Source organism: Limulus polyphemus, unplaced genomic scaffold, assembly GCF_000517525.1.
Source record: "Limulus polyphemus unplaced genomic scaffold, Limulus_polyphemus-2.1.2 Scaffold4193, whole genome shotgun sequence".
NCBI classification, from domain to species: domain Eukaryota; kingdom Metazoa; phylum Arthropoda; class Merostomata; order Xiphosura; family Limulidae; genus Limulus; species Limulus polyphemus.
Window position 1 is genome coordinate 54,774 of NW_013669803.1, and position 20,342 is coordinate 75,115.

The 20,342-nt window shown below is 34.0% G+C and overlaps 1 protein-coding gene across 1 annotated transcript in view; it reads right to left on the reverse strand.

The window, feature by feature from the left end:
- Positions 1 to 18,589, reverse strand: part of LOC106470742 (NADH-ubiquinone oxidoreductase subunit 8-like) — a 20,502-nt gene extending 1,913 nt beyond the window's left edge. The window contains exons 1-5 of the mRNA XM_013931308.2: positions 18,490 to 18,589; positions 13,372 to 13,434; positions 10,191 to 10,280; positions 9,665 to 9,837; positions 3,892 to 4,020 (exon numbers count right to left, since the gene is read on the reverse strand). Of these exons, the coding sequence (XP_013786762.1) occupies positions 3,892 to 4,020; positions 9,665 to 9,837; positions 10,191 to 10,280; positions 13,372 to 13,434; positions 18,490 to 18,529 (495 nt within the window). The 5' untranslated portion in view covers positions 18,530 to 18,589. The remainder of the gene's footprint in view (positions 1 to 3,891; positions 4,021 to 9,664; positions 9,838 to 10,190; positions 10,281 to 13,371; positions 13,435 to 18,489) is intronic.
- Positions 18,590 to 20,342: the final 1,753 nt, after the last annotated feature.

Consider the following 20,342-nt stretch of genomic DNA (forward strand, 5'->3'; position numbering starts at 1 on the left):
AACAATAGCGTTGACTGTTCTCTTTCTCAGAATGTGTCACTTGCAGTGTTACAACAAGAGCGTTGACTGTTCTCTTTCTCAGAATGTGTCACTTGCAGTGTTACAACAATAGCGTTGACTGTTCTCTTTCTCAGAATGTGTCACTGCAGTGTTACAACATGAGCATTGACTGTTCTCTTTCTCAGAATGTGTCACTTGCAGTGTTACAACAATAGTGTTGACTGTTCTCTTTCTCAGAATGTGTCACTTGCAGTGTTACAACAATAGCATTGACTGTTCTCTTTCTCAGAATGTATCACTTGCAGTGTTACAACAATAGCGTTGATGTTCTCATTCTCAGAATGTATCACTTGCAGTGTTACAACAATAGCGTTGACTGTTCTCTTTCTCAGAATGTGTCACTTGCAGAAAGGAAGAATATCCAATCATATTGTTACACAGAGATGTTGTACAGTGTTCCAAAAGTACATAAGGAAGGCTGTTCTGTTAGGCCTATAATTTATATTTTGGATATTCTTTCTTTTGTCATTACATATCACTCATATTGTTACACAGAGATGTTGCAGTGTTCCAAAAGTACATAAGGAAGGCTGTTCTGTTAGGCCTATAATTTATACTGTGATATGTAATGACAAAAGAAATAATATCCAATCATATTGTTACACAGAGATGTTGTACAGTGTTCCAAAAGTACATAAGGAAGGCTGTCTTGTTAGGCCTATAATTTCTCATATAGGTACAAATAGTTAATTTTTTTTCTTTAACAGTTTAACATGCAATGAATATACCACTCTTCCATTTTTCTATGAAATGCAGAATTTAAAGTTGGAAACTAATGCTTATGTTTCAATGCGTACAATTATATTTCTTTGTTAGAAAGACTACAACTAATATTGGACATTTTGTGTCAGAATAGTAATATACACGAAAGTTTCCGAAACACGTCTTGCAGAAAATGTTGAGAATTGCACTGACGAATTTACTTTCCTATTTAACGACACTGTATATGTCCAAACTGAAGGAGTTACATTGGGAACAAGGACACCACCATCACTTGTCAACTAGTTCCTAAAAACGGTGGTTGGAAAATTGTCCTTTGAAATTTCAACCTATTATCGGAGGAATGTTGACACTTTTGTCATTATTAATGACCCTGTTTATGTTGATTAGTCTTCGAAGTATTTTGATAGTTCACGTAATAATGTTAACAGTATAAAACACCAACTTGCCTTTCTCGATACACGGTAAAAATAGCAACTTTAGAAAATGAAGCGAACCACAATAAAACATTTGTATTACAATGTTGGTAGCTTCATTCCAGATTGGTTTAAAACAAACATGATTAAGATATTAAATCACTAGCGCGTATAAGTCTGAAAACATTACAACGTTTTTCAACAAATATAGCTTTCCAAAGAACACAGTTGATAACATTCTACATGACTATATGGGGGCAGTTAAAAATACTAAACTGTTTATCTGTTTTAGAGAAATGCACATTAGGACATCTACTGTGTCTACAGCAGAGAACTGAACCCCAAATTTTGGCACTGTGAGTCCATAAACCTATCGTTGACCCACCTGGGGGATACTACTAAACAGTTAAAATTAAACATTCCTGAACAATGTTTGTTAGTATTGTTGCCATACACAGACAAACATATATGTTAATTATGTCAGCTTATTCATAGAGCTTACCCATATATTGATTTAAGTTATCTTTAAACCTTAAAGCAGGTTTGTATATGAATTTAAACATCCTATCATACAGTTCTAGAAGTATTGGATCAACCACCAGATGGTTAGAAACAAGTGTAAAAACATATGAAAATCTGATGGCCGATAACAAAGCAAGCACAGGTAACCACTCTCGGTGAATGTGAATATGTGTTTGAGATTCTGGTTATGGAGAGTGGTTAAAAAAAAGGGTTTACAAAATGTAAGAGATTTGGGTTATAGCTCAATGAAACAGAATTAGCAGTGAATTTATTGTTGCAAATTTGACACATTACTAACAGGAGGTCAACAATCAATATAAACACTTTTTTTTGGAAATGCATCTATTCTTTTTTTCAACCTGTATCTCAAGGTATACTTACATATAATAACAGACCACTGGCATTTGTTACCATTTAAATATATGCTACAGCACGTAGTAAAACAGTCCTAGTCCATGATCTGCAATTTATTTTAAAGAGTCTTACATAACTATTGAAAACTTGTAAGTACATCCCAAAAGAAATGACAAATGTATAGGAAACTCTCAAGTCTCCTGGATAAAAATGTACAACATAGATCTATTTACAGTATCTTAGGGATAGGAAACAAATATGAAATTTCAAAATTTGAGAGTTTTCAATGCTATCTGAAGCTGTATTTGTACTTCATCAGAAAGTGTGGGTCTTGGAGCTATATTCATAGTCGAGAATCAACGGTTTTGTTAGACTCATTGATTAAAGAAAATTATATTTGTCTCTAGAAGCAAATAATAACTCTTACACTCAGGAACAAGAGGGAATACTCGAAAGCTTTAGCACTTGAAATTATTTTAGGCAGAATTAGAGTACATTAATCTATGAGACCTTTTATCCCTTTTTATTGGATATATATTTTTGAGCGCCAGCAATACCAAGTGTGCGGCGCACATATTCTCGATTCAATTTTATTACTCATCAGAATCATTACCAGCCTACCCTCAAGTTGAAATTCTTTTAGCAGGCAGGATTAGAGTAAATTAATCTACGAGACCTTGGGCAATAGTCAAATACATCTGTTGAAAGGGTTTGACCTCTTGAGTCCAAAACTGTAATTAGATTTCAAACCTGTCAAGAGATGATGGAGTTATAAGCTAAAAGTTTGTACTTGAAAAAAAAACTCGGAGCCATTTTGTGAGCTGCTATGTCATGGCTAGAAAATGTTTTTCTAATTATTTTGTGGTAAAAACTTTACATGCAAAATGCTACTTAATGTTGGATATCACTGTAACAGCCACAGCAATGTTGGCTGTCACTGTAACAGCCACAACAATGTTGGATGTCACTGTAACAGCCACAGCAATGTTGGATATCGCTGTAACAGCCACAACAATGTTGGATGTCACTATAACAGCCACAGCAATGTTGGATGGTGCTGTAACAGCCACAGCAATGTTGGATATCGCTGTAACAGCCACAACAATGTTGGATATCGCTGTAACAGCCACAACAATGATGGATGTCACTGTAACAGCCACAGCAATGTTGGATATAGCTGTAACAGCCACAACAATGTTGGATGTCACTGTAATAGCCACAGCAATGTTGGATATCGCTGTAACAGCCACAACAATGATGTCACTGTAACAGCCACAACAATGTTGGATGTCACTGTAACAGCCACAGTAATGTTGGATGTCACTGTAACAGCCACAACAATGTTGGATGTCACTGTAACAGCCACAACAATGTTGGATGTCACTGTAACAGCCACAACAATGTTGGATGTCACTGTAACAGCCACAACAATGTTGGATGTCACTGTAACAGCCACAGCAATGTTGTATATCGCTGTAACAGCCACAACAATGTTGGATGTCACTGTAACAGCCACAGAATTACAGCATCTAAAATTTAAGTGACTCTGTTTTCATAAACATTGTTGTTGTCAGTTCAAACATTTTTAAACATCATTTTATTAGAATTAATTGAAACCAAGCTCGTGATTTGGAAGATGTTTAGAGAAATAAGGGTTTTAGATTGGCATTATTACCCTAATTCAACCTGGTCAGATTCTACACAGTAAACAGAATGGTGGTCTCTAATTTATGCACAGTAGTGCATACATAATTAATCATTCTCTGTTATGCAAATGTTTGCTATTACAGCCTTTCAATGTAATTCTTAATCATAATACCTCTACAATAGCATCAACAGGACAAGCTTCTTGGCAGAATCCACAATAAATACATTTTGTCATATCGATGTCATAGCGAGTTGTTCGACGACTGCCGTCGGCTCTCTCCTCTGCTTCAATAGTAATAGCCTACAAAATGTTATCAAAAAAACTATTGTAATAAAGACATTATATAATGAATTAGACAAGGTGTTGAAGTTACTGTTATAAATATTGTCTCTAATTGTTACTAGATTCATAAACTTTGTTTCAAATGTTCCCCAGAAAATATGGAGTTTATAATATCCAACAGAATGATTAAAATAGTATTTTGTTATGGAAAAAAACTATAATACTGGCTCAACTAAAACGTATTGGAGCCAACAAAAACTCTTGAAAATAATGGAGTATTAAATAGAGACAAAGGTCCGGCAAATATGTGTATACGAATGTGGTGCGACCTCCTCTATAAAAGTTACACGGGAATAGTAAACCAATACACAAGTCACGTGACCTAGTTTAAAAAAATATATATAAATACCACGTATCGGGTATTTCAATTCACACCTGATGATGATGTAATGTCAAAGCATGTAGAGGCAACATTTTGGAACCTTTAGATTGTGCTTAATTAAAAATGTTTTTAATTGTGTACCCATTTCAATGTGTTACATCAAGAGCATCTTTGTATTGAAATACGAGGAAAAACTTTTTTTTTTTAATTGGGAAAAAAACATGGACTATAGCCTTGGTTTTTCGGTAAAAACATGGACTATAGCCTTGGGTTTTCGGTAAAAACATGGACTATAGCCTTGGGTTTTCGGTAAAAACATGGACTATAGCCTTGGTTTTTCAGTAAAAACATGGACTATAGCCTTGGGTTTTCAGTAAAAACACGGACTATAGCCTTGGGTTTTCGGTAAAAACATGGAAAATAGCCTTGGGTTTTCGGTGAAAATATGAATTTTTTTTGAAAATGGAAAAAAAGTTTTTTTGACACAAAATTAATAGAAAAATATCGAATAGTGCTTATTTCGACGGAAAACTCAAAATTGAGACATTATTGCATTGAAGAAAAATATGATGTCCCATTCTTTTATACACAAGTGCCAATACTTAATATTGTATTCCATACTGGCACAAGATTCCTTTTACAACTCGAAATGTGAAGGCAGATAATATATTTGAACACCTCATTCTGAACTAGCTAAATATGTGTATTTCTTCTCAGGAATATTCATGATTTCAACTATACTTCACCCACTTTACACAACACCAAAACCCGTAGAGCAAGCTGGGAGAAAAAGTGAAAACAACAAAAACTTTCAGTCAACCCAGATATTTCCCACAAATCTATGTTTTATTATTTTTCTATGGCAGATGTTCCAATAGGGGTCATTCATGGGAGACTACATCTCATCTCTTCCAAGGTACACTCTTTGCCCAGAGTAGAAGGGAGAAAGAGACAAACAAGCCTCATGTGTTGCAGTTATAGGTGGAATAAGAACATGACCATCCAAATACTTGCGAACAAGAGGTTAGAGAGCCAATTTGTTACCTAAGTGTTACCTCAACTCTATTGTCAGAGTTATTGGACTGACACTAGCTGCAGGAGGATGGCACAGAGATTAAAAGTGGCACACTTGTCTCAACTCTACCGGCAGACACTTGGACCATCCCCAGCTGCCGGAGAAGTGAACAGAATTTATGCAATAGAATATGTAATGGTAGTATGTGCTTGCCTCAATTCTACCAGCAGACCAGCAGACACTTGGACCAAGACCAACTGCAGGAGGAAGGAACATAAATTCATGTCATAAGTTATGTAATATTAAGCATGCACACATCGACTACCAGACAGCATCAGCTGTTGTAGGACGATACGTATGAATAGTGTGTGCTTACCTTGACTCTACAGAACAGTTGCAGTCTGCAGAAGGAGGGCACACATAGTATGAAGGACAGTTCTGTATAAATTAGAATATAAGGACAATGGAAAGGGTAGGGGATGAGTCGCTAGCATAAAGGTCTGAATGATGGCAACCACAAGTGAGAAGTAAGAGGAATATGTCTGGAGAGAAAATGGTAGAAGTTGCAGGTAGACAACAGCTCGAAGGAACACAGGTAAGAATGTGCAGGATGGCACTGAGGACTCATGTGGGCATGGGAATAGGGCAAGTGTGTCTATGGATAGGGAAGGACTGAAACAAGGTGGAAAGAACATGGGAAGAAACACCTTGCAATATTGAGATAGGGAAGGACTGAAACAAGGTGGAAAGAACACGGGAGAAAACACCTTGCAATATTGAGAAAGGCAAAATGTTGAAGGTAAGGCTGCCTCATAACTGGCAATGGCAGAGCCAGCTGAACCCTGTCAAATAGCTTGGTAAAGAGAAGGAAGATGTCTGACAATAGAACAGTCAGGAGGAAGGTGGCAGTGGATGACCCAACACTGAAAGCTACACCCCGTATGCAGTTAGAAGGACCAGGTATAATGATCCCTAGAATGACAAAGGATAGGATTACCAAATGGTAAAGTCTGGTTCAACAGGTGATGGACCAGACTAATCCAAATGAAGGTGGAAGGACAACATAACATGATAGATGGGAGATGTTGAAGCAATAGAGTGTATAATTGGCAAAGAAAGAGGGAATGGTGGCATAGAAGAGTGAACTAAGAGTAAGTAAGTCAGAGGGGTACCAATAAGAAGATACAACAAGGAATGTCTCTAGTCAAGGCCTGGAACTGGGGTAAAGGTCAGAAAGGTGGGTGAACATTATGACAAGGATACAACCAGACCTAGTGGAAAGCAGTGACAGCCAGTGCTGAGGGATGGAGAACAGACGATCAGAAGAGGGGAAGCATGATAGTAAGAAGGTTGGCTAGACAATAATGAGCGGAATACCCAAGATAGTACCCCCCAATGGAAACTGGGGGAGAAGAGACCATCTGCAGGTAGAACATGGTCTGGCCACGAGAGGCAGTCCAAAACCCTGTTTATAGTATGTGGTACATGGTATGCAAGGAAACCAACCCATTGATAATTGGCCCAAGAAGGGAGGTCCAGAGTTTGAAAGCAAGGGATTCTGTACAGGATTCCTTTATGGTAGTTAATTTAGGAAAAAACAAGGAGTTATTGGAATGGAACATAACAAAATGATTCACTAAAAGTAGTAAGAATGGTATCATGCCCAACAGTCTACTGCAAGTTCAAGTGTGTGAATATAGAAAGAGGAATCTTCCTGTTTCCCTTTGCCAAAAATTGTAGTTCAGGAATGCTCCCTAAATAAAGGGAAAACATAGGTGAAGAGGTGTAGCTCTGGTTTGGGAGGAGGTAATGGAACACAGATGGTGATATTGGATTAGTCCAGCCATCCACAAAAATACAGGAATAGAGGGAGGCACAGGAGAACAACAAGATCAAATAATCCTGTGAGGCATCCCTCTGGTCATGCAAGGACCAAGTGAGGAGGTGCATATGTGTGTGACCCAAAGGGATAAGCAGTCCCCATGAAGCCATGGTCACCAAACCTCATATACAGAGTTTTTCACTTTTTACCCACAAACTTTATCATTAATTCCCTTCCCCACCTGCTTTCAGCCCCCATTTGGTTTCTTTTCCTCCTCCTTCTCCCATCTGTGTCCAACACCTCCATGAGGCTGTGTTTGTTACCACTTCCAACAATTCCTCACTCCCATTCAATAGCTTATTCACTGGGAGGGGGAATGTTTTTCAACTCAATCTCAGCTGGGATCAGCCTTCTGCCTGTGACCTATGGAATTTATAGTCACTATTCTACTCACTCCTGTATAGACTAAAAAGTGTGATCAAAAGAGCTCAAACTGTGACAGCCAAGCACCCACAAGACTTCACATGATGAAAACATCACCAAAGAGCTCAATAAATCTGACACCAGGTAGAAGAGGAAGTTGGGAATCAAAGGATGAGGAAGTAGGTACTAAGACGAGGTACTATGATGTAGAAAAGGCTTGGAGACAGTGTGGAAACAGAGAATGAAAGAAAGAATTGATGAAGGGCAGCTTCAGCACATGATTCAATCAAATAAGGAATACGTCCAAACTGCAGAGCAAAGAATAGGGCTAGGTGAAGGGCTTCTAGGAGGTAAGAAACAAGTCAAACTTGGTATTGCAGAGCATCCCTACCCAGTAACAAAGAGGTGAGTGAGAAGTGAATAGTAGAAGTGGAATGGGTACAGTGGAGAAGTGAAAGGAATGAGAATCACATGCAAAAATTCTCTAGGGCACAGTGGAGTGCCTCAGATTTAAAATGTAGAGAGGAGAGTTAAAGAACTGTGGCAAAAAGGATCAGGCAAAGACAAGAGTATTGAGAATCGCAAAAGGGTGCAGAATGATAAAAATCAAGGAAATAAAAATCATACAAACAGGAAGGGTGAGGCTTGATGCTGCATGAATGGTAAACGAAATGAGGTAGGAGTTAGGATTAAGAAGTAGGGAACAAAAGATGAATATGACACAGAGAAAAGAAAAAGATTGGTCTTACCTAAGAAACTAAAGCCTAAAATGCAAAAAAGTTTAAGTTTCTCAACAACAAGGACAGGAGTTCCCAAAGTCTATTCAGGTGAAGGAACAGTCTAATTCATTCTCATCATTCTTCCCACAAACAAGGAGAAGGAACACCTGAAGAAGAGACTGGAACTGAAGGTCCCGGGAAAATAAGGGATACCACTACTCTTTTCACAATGGTCGCCACATTATCCCCAGAGAATGTGTTTCCATAAGCCATATTTATTACATAACCTGTGTGAGGAAATTAGTCATACAAGTATTAAAAGACATTTTATGAACTAGTGTTCATAGTTTGAAGTGAAAAAAGAAGGAAATTAAATTCCTTAAACATTGCAGATCTTGTGAAATTGACAAAGAAAAAAACACATCTGATATAGTTCAGTGCCAAGGAATAGAATGAACATTATGGGTGCAAAACTATAGAGGGAGCTAATGTGCAGGGAGGTTGTGTCATCCTCCTATTGCATAATAATATCAGTATGCAGTAACATAATTCATGAGAAATCTCATGAGTTTAGGTAGGAGTTGCCTAAAGGCAGTGAAATGCATATCTCCAAGAAAGATGCACAGGAAATATAGCTTTCTGAGTGACGAGGTGTGTATTGTCTCGGAATATCAATATCTCACTTGTACAATTTTAACTGTTTAGTTTCTGCTGTGCTGAATAACTCCTATGACTGTTGGAGTGATGCAAAAAATGCAACTGCACTCAACAAAGAAAAATAATTAAATCAATGTCATACTTTTGGTTAGATTATGATCCTGTTGCAGTATTCCACAATACTATGTTATCTACACAGGTGATCATTCTCATTAGATGTTTACAGAGAGATCAGCTTCTTCATACTAACCTAAAAAAAACCCCTCCACTACTACCCCACACGAGTATAGTGATATTCTTGGGCAGAGGTGACACAGAAACCTAGCCAAGCAAGTACAAGCTCTCTTTAATGACTAATGTGGTGTATAACATTGTCCTGATGTGAAGATCCAAACAAGTTCCTAATTACGTATATCATGCCTATAAAAACATCACCCAGATGCACAACAACTTCATAAAACGTTTTGAATAATATTGTTAAATACCTGAAAAAACAACTTCATAAAACGTTTTGAATAATATTGTTAAATACCCGAAAAACTTCTGTTCTAGTTACGAAAGGATAAAATCTAGGTGTTTTCAACTGTCGTACCAGGAATTTGTTATAGTCAAATACATTTAGTACCAAAAAATTGATTCCTTACCTGTGCAGGACAAATTGCTTCACACAATTTACAGGCAATACATCGCTCTTCGCCGGATGGATATCTTCGAAGTGCGTGTTCTCCCCTGAATCGAGGACTAAGAGGACCTTTCTCAAATGGATAGTTAATTGTTGCTGGTTCTTTAAATATATGTCCCAAAGTGACACCCAAACCTTTTACATAATAAAGAACAGATTTTATTAATTTCTTCTAATATATGAAAATACTGAAATCGTTTATTTCAATAAACAGTAACTTTAGCTTATGTCACAGCAGCTCTTAATCACAGGATGTAAAACATTTAAAAATTTTGTAATCATATACATAACACTGAAAATACAACTAATAACAATGGAATAACTAAATCCAAAATGGCACATCACTTTTACAGAATAAAAAAAATGTTTATAATATTGTTACTTTTTATGCAAGGTTCTTATTTTGCATAGATATTTCTAAGAACAGAACTGCATGTAGACCTGTAGAATACACCTTTATAGATTTCTTCTCAGATCTGAATACTAACCTCTAAATATTTCTGACCAGAAAGCAGTATTAGCTGCCCGATCTGTGATATCTTTCCAGTCCATGTTGAGATCTCCTGGATTTACTATTTCTGTTCAAGACACAATAGACATGTAAAATCAATACACACACCAGATCCTGGTTTTACTAATACCGTTCAAGCCATACATACAAGCAGAATCAACACAGCAGGTGTTGCAAAAAAACAAACAAACCAATATTGTTCCTTTGTACATTATAATTTTTTTATATTTTGCAGTATTTACATTTTATTTCAGAATACAAGTCCACAAAATAATCTGTATGGTGTTACAGGAAAATTTTGGAACCACATTTAGTTAGCTTTGTGAAAGCGAATGTATACTTGTACTTAAATAACATGAAAAATACTACATACATTACTACAAAACCTATAAAAACTTTGAAAAAAAATTATTTTGATACTTTTCAGTCTGTTTTTTTTTCTCCAGAACAACAAGCAAATACTTGGTTGACAGGTTCTAAAAGGCTGTCAGTATTTGTTAATTTGAAAATAATTTGTACTCAATATGTTGACAATTCATCAATCAGTTCTTATACTAGTAACATAGAAGAATCTGGTATATTCTATTGTCATCCTCAGTATCGGTTTAATGAATGGGACACCTAGGTGCAGTTCTTGGGCCCCAGCCATACAGGAGTCCCACCGACTACTCAAGTAAAAATAGTTATCATTTGTAAAACTAGCAAAATAGAAGCAACAATGCATTATTATTATTATTACCATCATCATTATTATTATTATTATTACCATCATTATTATTATTATTACCATCATCATTATTATTATTATTATTACCATCATCATTATTATTATTATTACCATCATCATTATTATTATTACCATCATTATTATTATTATTACCATTATTATTATTATTACCATCATTATTATTATTATTACCATCATTATTACCATTATTATTATTATTACCATCATTATTATTATTATTATTACCATCATTATTATTATTATTATTACCATCATCATTATTATTACCATCATTATTATTATTATTACCATCATCATTATTATTATTATTACCATCATCATTATTATTATTACCATCATCATTATTATTATTATTATTACCATCATTATTTTATTATTATTACCATCATTATTATTACCATTATTATTATCATTATTATTAGTCCGAAATATTACCTGGGCCCCACTAATTCTTAATCTGGCCCTGGTCAACATTAACCTTCATTAGTCAGACATAATATTTAATATTTAATCTTATACAAACTTGTATAATTCAGTTATGCTCCAACATCAATAACACCCCATAATTTAACAATACTAACAGTTGGTAACAGATAAATAATTTCACCTTTCCATTGTATAAAATGGCTGCAACTTTCAAACTATGCTGAACGATTTACTTGGACTGTCAATGTAGCATTTCTGTTTGTTTGTTTGTTTTTTAATGGATTTGATATGAAACAACCTACAAGGATGAAAAACCCCATTACAACGTCAGCAAGTCCAGATGTTAGGCTTAGATGCACTTGCTGATGTAGTATGGTACATTTTTAATCGGGAGGCTTATAAGTTATAAGTAAGAACAAATTTAAAGTAGAGTAAAAGATTTATTATCTGGCATCTTCCAGACCTGGGTAGTGCCAGATAAGCAAACATTCTGGTTACAAAAGCATTCACCTTATGATTTTTGTACAGGGAATATTTTTACATCTTGTTAATCTTCCAAAATACAGTATTTCAACAACAGTTTTAAACAATAATAAACATTGTAAGAAATATTAAACTATACAAACACAGTATTTTAAATATGAATGACAGTACAGGTGGCTAACAACTGAAGCCAAACAAAGCCATAGCAGTGCCAATAAGCTAAAATAAGCATTTGTATATGGAGATATTGAATTTTTCAGTTACAAGGACTTTCCAGATAACAAAGGTTTAACTGTATTTTCTTATAGGATTCCACCAATTGGCAGAAAATGTTTATGCCTGAAAACAAACTACAGAATAGAACAAATAAACCATAAGATTTATATTTCCATAAATGTTGCCTGTACTCAAGAACCTATAAACAGATTACATGTCCTGATCTGTAAAATATTTACCTCAGTAATACAATATACACAGTTTTAATTTATTACCATCATTACCAACATCATAAATGTTGCCTGTACTCAAGAACCTATAAACAGATTACATGTCCTGATCTGTAAAATATTTACCTCAGTAATACAATATACACAGTTTTAATTGATTCCATCTTTTAAGGAACAATACATAGAATTTATAAACATGTTTTGGCAGTATAAAAATCAATTTTTTTTTTCTATTTATACATTCAAAATTTTAATTCAAATTCATGGATGTTATGTAGAACTTTTCAACCATAACTGTCTCCTATTTAACTCTGTGTTAGTCTTCTGTAAAAAGGTTCCACAGTCACTCTTCCAAGATCCGAGCAGACCCCACCATAAAACATTAAGTTAAAAATATTTTAATAATAATAATAAGTTATTATTTTGGAAACAAAACACACTATCACTCAAAATCTTTTCTTTTTTTAATCAATAAATGAAACTCGAATATTACAACTTGTTTCTTTTTTTATCACTCAAACTAAGTGCAACAATTTAACACAAACTAGCTGAATACTGAAGCTACCGAGAACAACAAACGTGTATGTGCTTCCATCTGTAGGCACTAATGCATGACTAAACCACAATCTTCTGAACTTATCACGTGGTTAAAATTTTTCAACATATTCAGAGTATTTTTACAATTACTCGTTTTTCACTTGTTAATAAAATCTCAAGTATTTGATCACAATTATACTAAACATTATATTGAAATGCCATCATCTAAATAAACGTGTTCACCTAAAAAAAAACAAAAAAAACTGGAAACTATTTTCAACATTTAGGTATATTCTCTAAATTGCTTTTTCTGATCAAATTACATACCCTAAAATTTTGATACAAGTTTTGAAACAATTATTAATAATTATACTAAATGATAATTTAAAGTAATTCTATCACGCAGTCCACAACAGCCATGGTACGCTATTAGGTTGAAATCGTACCGATACAAGCCATATCACGTCCAAATTAGCAACACATCATTCAAAAAAATTTCTGGAATATTCCCAACTTACTGTAAGTCAGCTTCGAGGAGTTGACAGAAAATGGTCTAATAGAAGCCAAGTAGAATCTGCCAGCTATAAAAAAAACAGAGAAAGATTTAAATCAAAACTAAATTATTTTAAATCTTACAAGTACATCTACAATTTAAACTCTGTTCACGTTGGTACAGTACTATTTGAACGACTAAGAGCCTCCATTCAATGTATATGAAGTTTTGTAAATTCTTACTTATGTTTACATTTTTCAGCATCACTGTATAACTGCAAGAAAATATTAGCTACCTTTATAAGCTTAGAAGTAAAATCAATCTCTATCATGAGAAAATATATACATATATATATATCAAGAAAGAGTATTTGGTGGAAACTTCATTAGTATCTTTGAGAAAGAACAAGCACACAATCACTGCATGTAATTAAGCCTTTTTTTTATCTGATTGGCTAATGTTTATTTTTTTATATATATGAAGAGTTTGTTTATATGACATTGGTGTTATTAAATAATGGAACAATCACAAGCTTATTGTTCTACAAAAGCTGATTTTTATGTACCAACATACACTAGTGTTTTATACGTTCAACATTGATTTGTATTGTTCTTATTTGTTTTATGTTGTTATCTCGTACAAGTTCCTTTGTGGATATGTCTGATTTAAATCCCTTTATTTTTAAGCCTGATTTACTTGAAAACCAACTAGAATTAAAGCACCATCTACAATCATTCACATGAACCCTATTCTCTAACAGTAATGTTGTACCATCTCAATTCATTCACATGAACCCTATTCTCTAACAGTAATATTGTACCATCTCAATTCATTTACATGAACCCTATTCTCTAACAGTAATGTTGTACCATCTCCACTCACGTGAACCCTATTCTCTAACAATAATGTTGTACCATCTCCACTCATTCACATGAACCCTATTCTCTAACAATAATGTTGTACCATCTCCACTCATTCACATGAACCCTATTCTCTGACAGTAATGTTGTACAATCTCAATTCATTCACATGAACCCTATTCTCTAACAGTAATGTTGTACCATGTCCACTCACATAACCCTATTCTCTAACAGTAATGTTGTACCATCTCCATTCATTCACATGAACCCTATTCTCTAACAGTAATGTTGTACCATCTCCACTCATTCACATGAACCCTATTCTGTAACAGTAATATTGTACCATCTCCATTCATTCACATGAACCCTATTCTCTAACAACAATGTTGTACCATCTCCACTCACATGAACCCTATTCTCTAACAATAATGTTGGGTAATGAAAAATTTATTATAACTGTACGTTTTGACAATACTATGTCATCCTCGGGTACAAGTAGTTTAGAGATACATGAGTATTATGTACAGTATAGAACAGAGAGGTCACATGACCGGATATTGTTTCACAGTCTAATATAGGTATCTTGGTACCCCCGGGTGTTGATTTAAGGTGGAGCTGTTTTCTGCAATTAAGATAACTTCTTTTATTTTGCATTTATTGATGTTAGGTTCTTTGTTTAAAAAACAGTGTTTTGTATGGATATACTGTGGTTTTTTTGAGTTTCAATGGTGGTAAACATGGGAGGATTTTTTAGTGTGTTATGTGAAACTGGTTTCCAATTTTATACCTATTTCTCCGATGTAAAATTCTGGACAGTTAGTGCACATAAACTGGAGTGCTTTGGATAAAAAAAAAAATAGAGAGTACTCCACTGCTGCTGGCCACCCTATATTCAAAAAAGATATATTATTGTTAAAATTTACTATTTAAATGCCAACAGCTGATGAAACATTAGAAGCCAATAGGCCTAATATTTGTGTTAACACAAATTAAGTTAACACTTGATCTCGGTATTTCTAACCACAGCGTTGGCAAAACTGCACTGTGAAGGTTGTATGAAGCAAATTTAGCAACCTATGAAATTAGTTGAAACTGTAACTCTTTACCACAATTTCCTGATACTTAACGTGGGTACGGCATGCAGTTCACGCGTATATTACCACTCAACAGTAAGAATGTTCAAATCTTCCTTCTGAAATGTGTTCTAACAATGTTTCTAATCCCTTTTAAGTTTTACTAGAAAAACTACGACACTATCTAGAAATTTACTAGTTTGCTAATTAGTGTAAATTTCAAGTCCTGTCTAACTATACAGAAACTATTAAAGACTATTTAAACTTATTGAACAAAACCATTAACTAGGTACATGTTTCAATTCGAACTTAGTTAATAATTTTTTGCAGGGAATTCTCAATATGCTAGTTGTCGTTCACGACAATCTAAAAACTGGTGTTTACTAGTAATTCTTGGAGACGGCTTGAATGGGAATGAAGAAAAACTTTAATATAAGTTTAACATAACAGCAAATGTACAACGTTTCGACAATATTTTGTACCTAATGATGACAAAACCTTGTCGAAACATTTGATGTTATGTTAAACTATATTAAAGTTTTTTTTCACTACCCATTCAAGCCGTCTCCAAGCATTATTAGTCTCAAAGTGAGTTCCTCGTCATCGGATTAGGTGTTTACTAGATTTTGTTGAATAAGTAAAACATTATTTTTACAGTCAGAGAAATGTTAACCAGTATTTAGTTAGATGGTTCATCAACCTTATTCTAACCTTCAGTCTGTGTTGTGGCTATAGCACAGTTTAAAGAAATGTCTGAAATTTTCTTTTTACTGATGCTCTGTGTTGTATACCCATTACAGTGTTTACAGATTACTCTCATAATTACAATAATTACAAATTTATTCCAGAGAACTTTTAGTTAATTATTTCTTACTTCACTGAGATATCACATTTTTAATTTTCTTTGCTAGAACTGTTGCGACTTAGGAAATTTCATATTTCTTTATTTCATGTTACTTAGTAAGTGAGTGTGTGTGTCACATACAGTCAACAAAATTAGTGAAAGACAAATTTGAAATGTTTTGTGAGGTAGGTACAACACAGTTCAACTGTCAGTCTGCGTTATTATCTGTAAACCTAGTTTTCAACTGATGGTTATGTATATTACGAGATATTTAGTTCATTACAATATATTTTTTATGATTTACTGTGAGGCAAATTTAAAACATTTCAAAAACAAATATCTGGGCTTAAAAGCTGCCCACACTTTGAAATTACTTTTATCAGAATAAAAACGATCAAGAGATGTGTTTTGTACCTAAGTTAATGGTGGCATACCTTACAAACATTCAATATCTTGATTTAAGATAGGCCTTGCATCTTTAAGCACATTATGCTAACACAATAAGTTGACAGACAATGATTTATAAGCATAATGAAGAGTTTGCTTTGGGGGGGGGGGGGATATACTAGTTGTTTCAACAGAACATTGGTCTATCCAAAATCGGTATTAGGTTTCATTATGTTTATGAACTGTTGTTTTGGTCAACTAACTATTTCAAAATAGACCTACTATTTTGTATGTTACTCAGTGTGCCTTCATTAGTGTCAGGGATATTCATGATATGACCAATGTTATAAAATATTCAGATTGATACACTTAGTAAAATAATAACTTTCCAGTGACTTATAAGCATAATGAAGAGTTTGCTTTGGGGGGGGAATCTACTAGTTGTTTCAACAGAACATTGGTCTATCCAAAATGGGTATTAGGTTTCATTATGTTTATGAACTGTTGTTTTGGTCAACTAACTATTTCAAAATAGACCTACTATTTTGTATGTTACTCAGTGTGCCTTCATTAGTGTCAGGGATATTCATGATATGACCAATGTCATAAAATATTCAGATTGATACACTTAGTAAAATAATAACTTTCCAGTTCTAAAAACTTATCTAGAAACAAAACTATTTATGTCAGAAAATATTTTTCAATGTTTCTTAGGAGATGGAATGACCTACTCCTGACAGCCGTTTTCATAAATGTTACATTTTCACATTTCTATTAAAAATTTGAACTAGTAATAGACAATGAATGATAATAAATTTTAATTAAAAAATAAGTTTATCTTAATTTTGCTTAAACTTCTAAAAGACTAAAGACAGCTTCTTTAACTAAGAAAGTGAACAAATATTTAAATCTTAAACAATTATTTGATTATGATATTAAGGTTTTGCGTACTGCCGCTGTTGTTTTACAAAAGGATTTTATATTACACGATGAGACTGGCAAATAAATAATAGTTTAAAAACAATTATTAAATGCAAGTGGTTTATCATAATTCAAGCTATAAGTATAATTTTAATAGGAATAACATTAACAGTGTTATGGAAAAAAAGGATCTCGGTGTTTAGGTTGACAATTCTCCCAATCAGTGTGCTGTTGTTAGTGGTATGGAAAATAGGCTTTTATGGTGAACTACAGAAACAATGAACGTAAGTCCAAAGAGTTATAATTTCATTACATAAGTCACTGGTGAGGCCTCACGTTGAGCACTGTGTTCACTCTTTGGCTCCTTATTTTAGGAAGGGTATTAAACTGTTGGAAAATATTCATAGAAGAGCAACTAGGATGGAAAGGTTATCATACAAAGAAATTGTTTTCTCTAGAAAAAAGAAGAGTTAGGGTAAATATCACTGAAGTGTTTAAGATTGTTATTGTTAAGGAATTTGATGGTGTTGATGCATCATATGTATTTCATACAGGATAAGGAGACAAAGGTATACGTTTTGGCAGGGTAAGAGTCATCTTCAGGTAAGGCACACTTATTTTTCTAATAGTAATAGGATGGTTGGCCATTGAAATGGTTTGCCTGCAGGCTGCGGATGTGGTGGATGCTGTAAATTTATGGGAGTTTAAATTTTAAGAGAAGGCTTGATAAATATATAAAATAATCTAAATGATAAAGGCTGGCTTTACGGGTGTTTTTTTTTAAGTTTAGTTAGTGGATGAGGCAGCCTCGATGAACCCTTGCTGTTCTTAAAATGTTGACTTAGAATAGAATTATAACTCAAAGTCAAAATCTAATTTTAAAAGTTAAAAAGGCTTAACTAAACTACGAGAGTCTCCTTTTCGGATTACAATGAACAGAAAGTTAGTTTACAACAAATATTTTCATTTTTACATACTAAATCAGCTTCATCGTTCAATTATTCACTGTAATGTTTTTCGAAGAAAGAAATATATATATATATATATACATATATTACCTAGCCGAAGAGTAAACACATTTCTCAAAGCAGACGCCATTTTAAGAACAAATCTCGAAACCGAGTAAGGCAAATACTGAAGTTCGGATAACCTTAGAAAAGTTATCTTTAATTAAGAAAAATAATACATGTGTTTGTATGTGTGTATATGAAGTTAGGAATCTATTAAAACTGTTTATTACTATGGTAAAATCAGAACTGTTACAGTATTTTCGACAAAAATTTAATAAGATTTATCTAATAAAATAGTAGCATGAAAGATGGAAAAATCCTCAAGATGGAACTGGCTTTAGGAAAAAGATCAGTTGGACGTCCCCATCTACGCTACAAGAACACTTGCAAAAAAAATATGAAAACTTTTGAAATTTGCGTTGACAACTAGGAAGAAGTAGTACAAAAGTAAATTGCTTGGAAAAGCTGTTTGATAGAGGACATGAAGAAAAAAGAACTCAGCAAGCAGAAGAAAAAGGACCATCAGAAAGAATTCAGCACAACAGCCTTCATGCCCAACAACAACCTTTGCCTGCTCAAACTGCAACAGAGTGTGCTTGTCTCAAATATGACTATACAGCGATACAAGAAAGTGTCGAAAGAATTACACATTTCATAGTCTTGCGAGACTTACAGATGCCTACTAATAGAAGCACAAACAATTAAGGACTGTAACTTCCTTATACCAGCTATGTCGATGATAAGTAATTTCACCAATAGAGCTGTGATATGAATGCATATCATATATTTTTTATTTGCTTTAGTTGTATCTGATTTTTTAAAATTTTCGTTTATTTCGTTTTTATGTTTTGTCTCTTTATTCTCTACAAGCTGATATACCCGTCAACTGACGGGGAATGTTCAAAGCATAATTAAAACAATGTAAACTTAACAGCAATCATATATTTCAAAGTAATAACTTGAACATAAACTTTATCTCAAAATTTTAAATTTATAACAAAACTCCTTCATTTGCAGTTTGCTTTCCATCTACCAACAAATAAAGATTTTGAAGGGATCCCAACCTTGAACACCCTACATCTCATTCATCATGAGAAGACCGTGATTGTTTGAGAAAAAATCCAGCAACTTTCATACTTTAACCTTGAATCCCTTGATAATATTCAACATTGTCTAAAGCTCAACATTCCAAGACTGTTTGAGATTGACACAATAGGTTGGGAGTAATTAACCAATAGGCTTTACAAAATAGAAATAGGGTTAACTTCAACAAGTGCTCTTGTATAGGTCAGGGCACTTCTAAATCCCTCGTCAGACCAAGCATTTTCAAGAGAGGACATGATTTGTTTCTAAAATAAGAATCACAGTTCATACGTTTGAGTAATCTATAGTCAATGGTGTAACAACTGAAATAAAATATGAGCTTATTGACTCCATGACAACTGAAGAAAATGAATACACATATTTCTCAGAGATAAACTGTAACAGTGATAGGATTTTTCCTTCTTAATTAAACATTATCATGCTACATTATCACAGAGTTCACTACTAATTAAAATGCAGTCTACTTCTAATGCAACATATAATATGTTCTATAACTAGTGACATGACAAGCATCTACAGTGCAAAGGAATAGTTAGTTCAAAAGTTGGCAGTTTAAGAATACTTCCTAAATACTCTCGAGCAATGCTCTAAATCTCCTACGAATTTATTCAGAATTGTATTCATTGTTACGACAGCGGAAGTCACGCGATGCTGGGAGCATGTGTGCTGGAGTTTCTAGAAGGATCATGACTTATCGAGGAACCTCGCGTATGTCCTAGTGTTTGCTAGACGCCCTCTTTTTTAGTATATAAGCCTGACGAGTAAAACCAGCACGATATAGATAGGCAGATAGATTG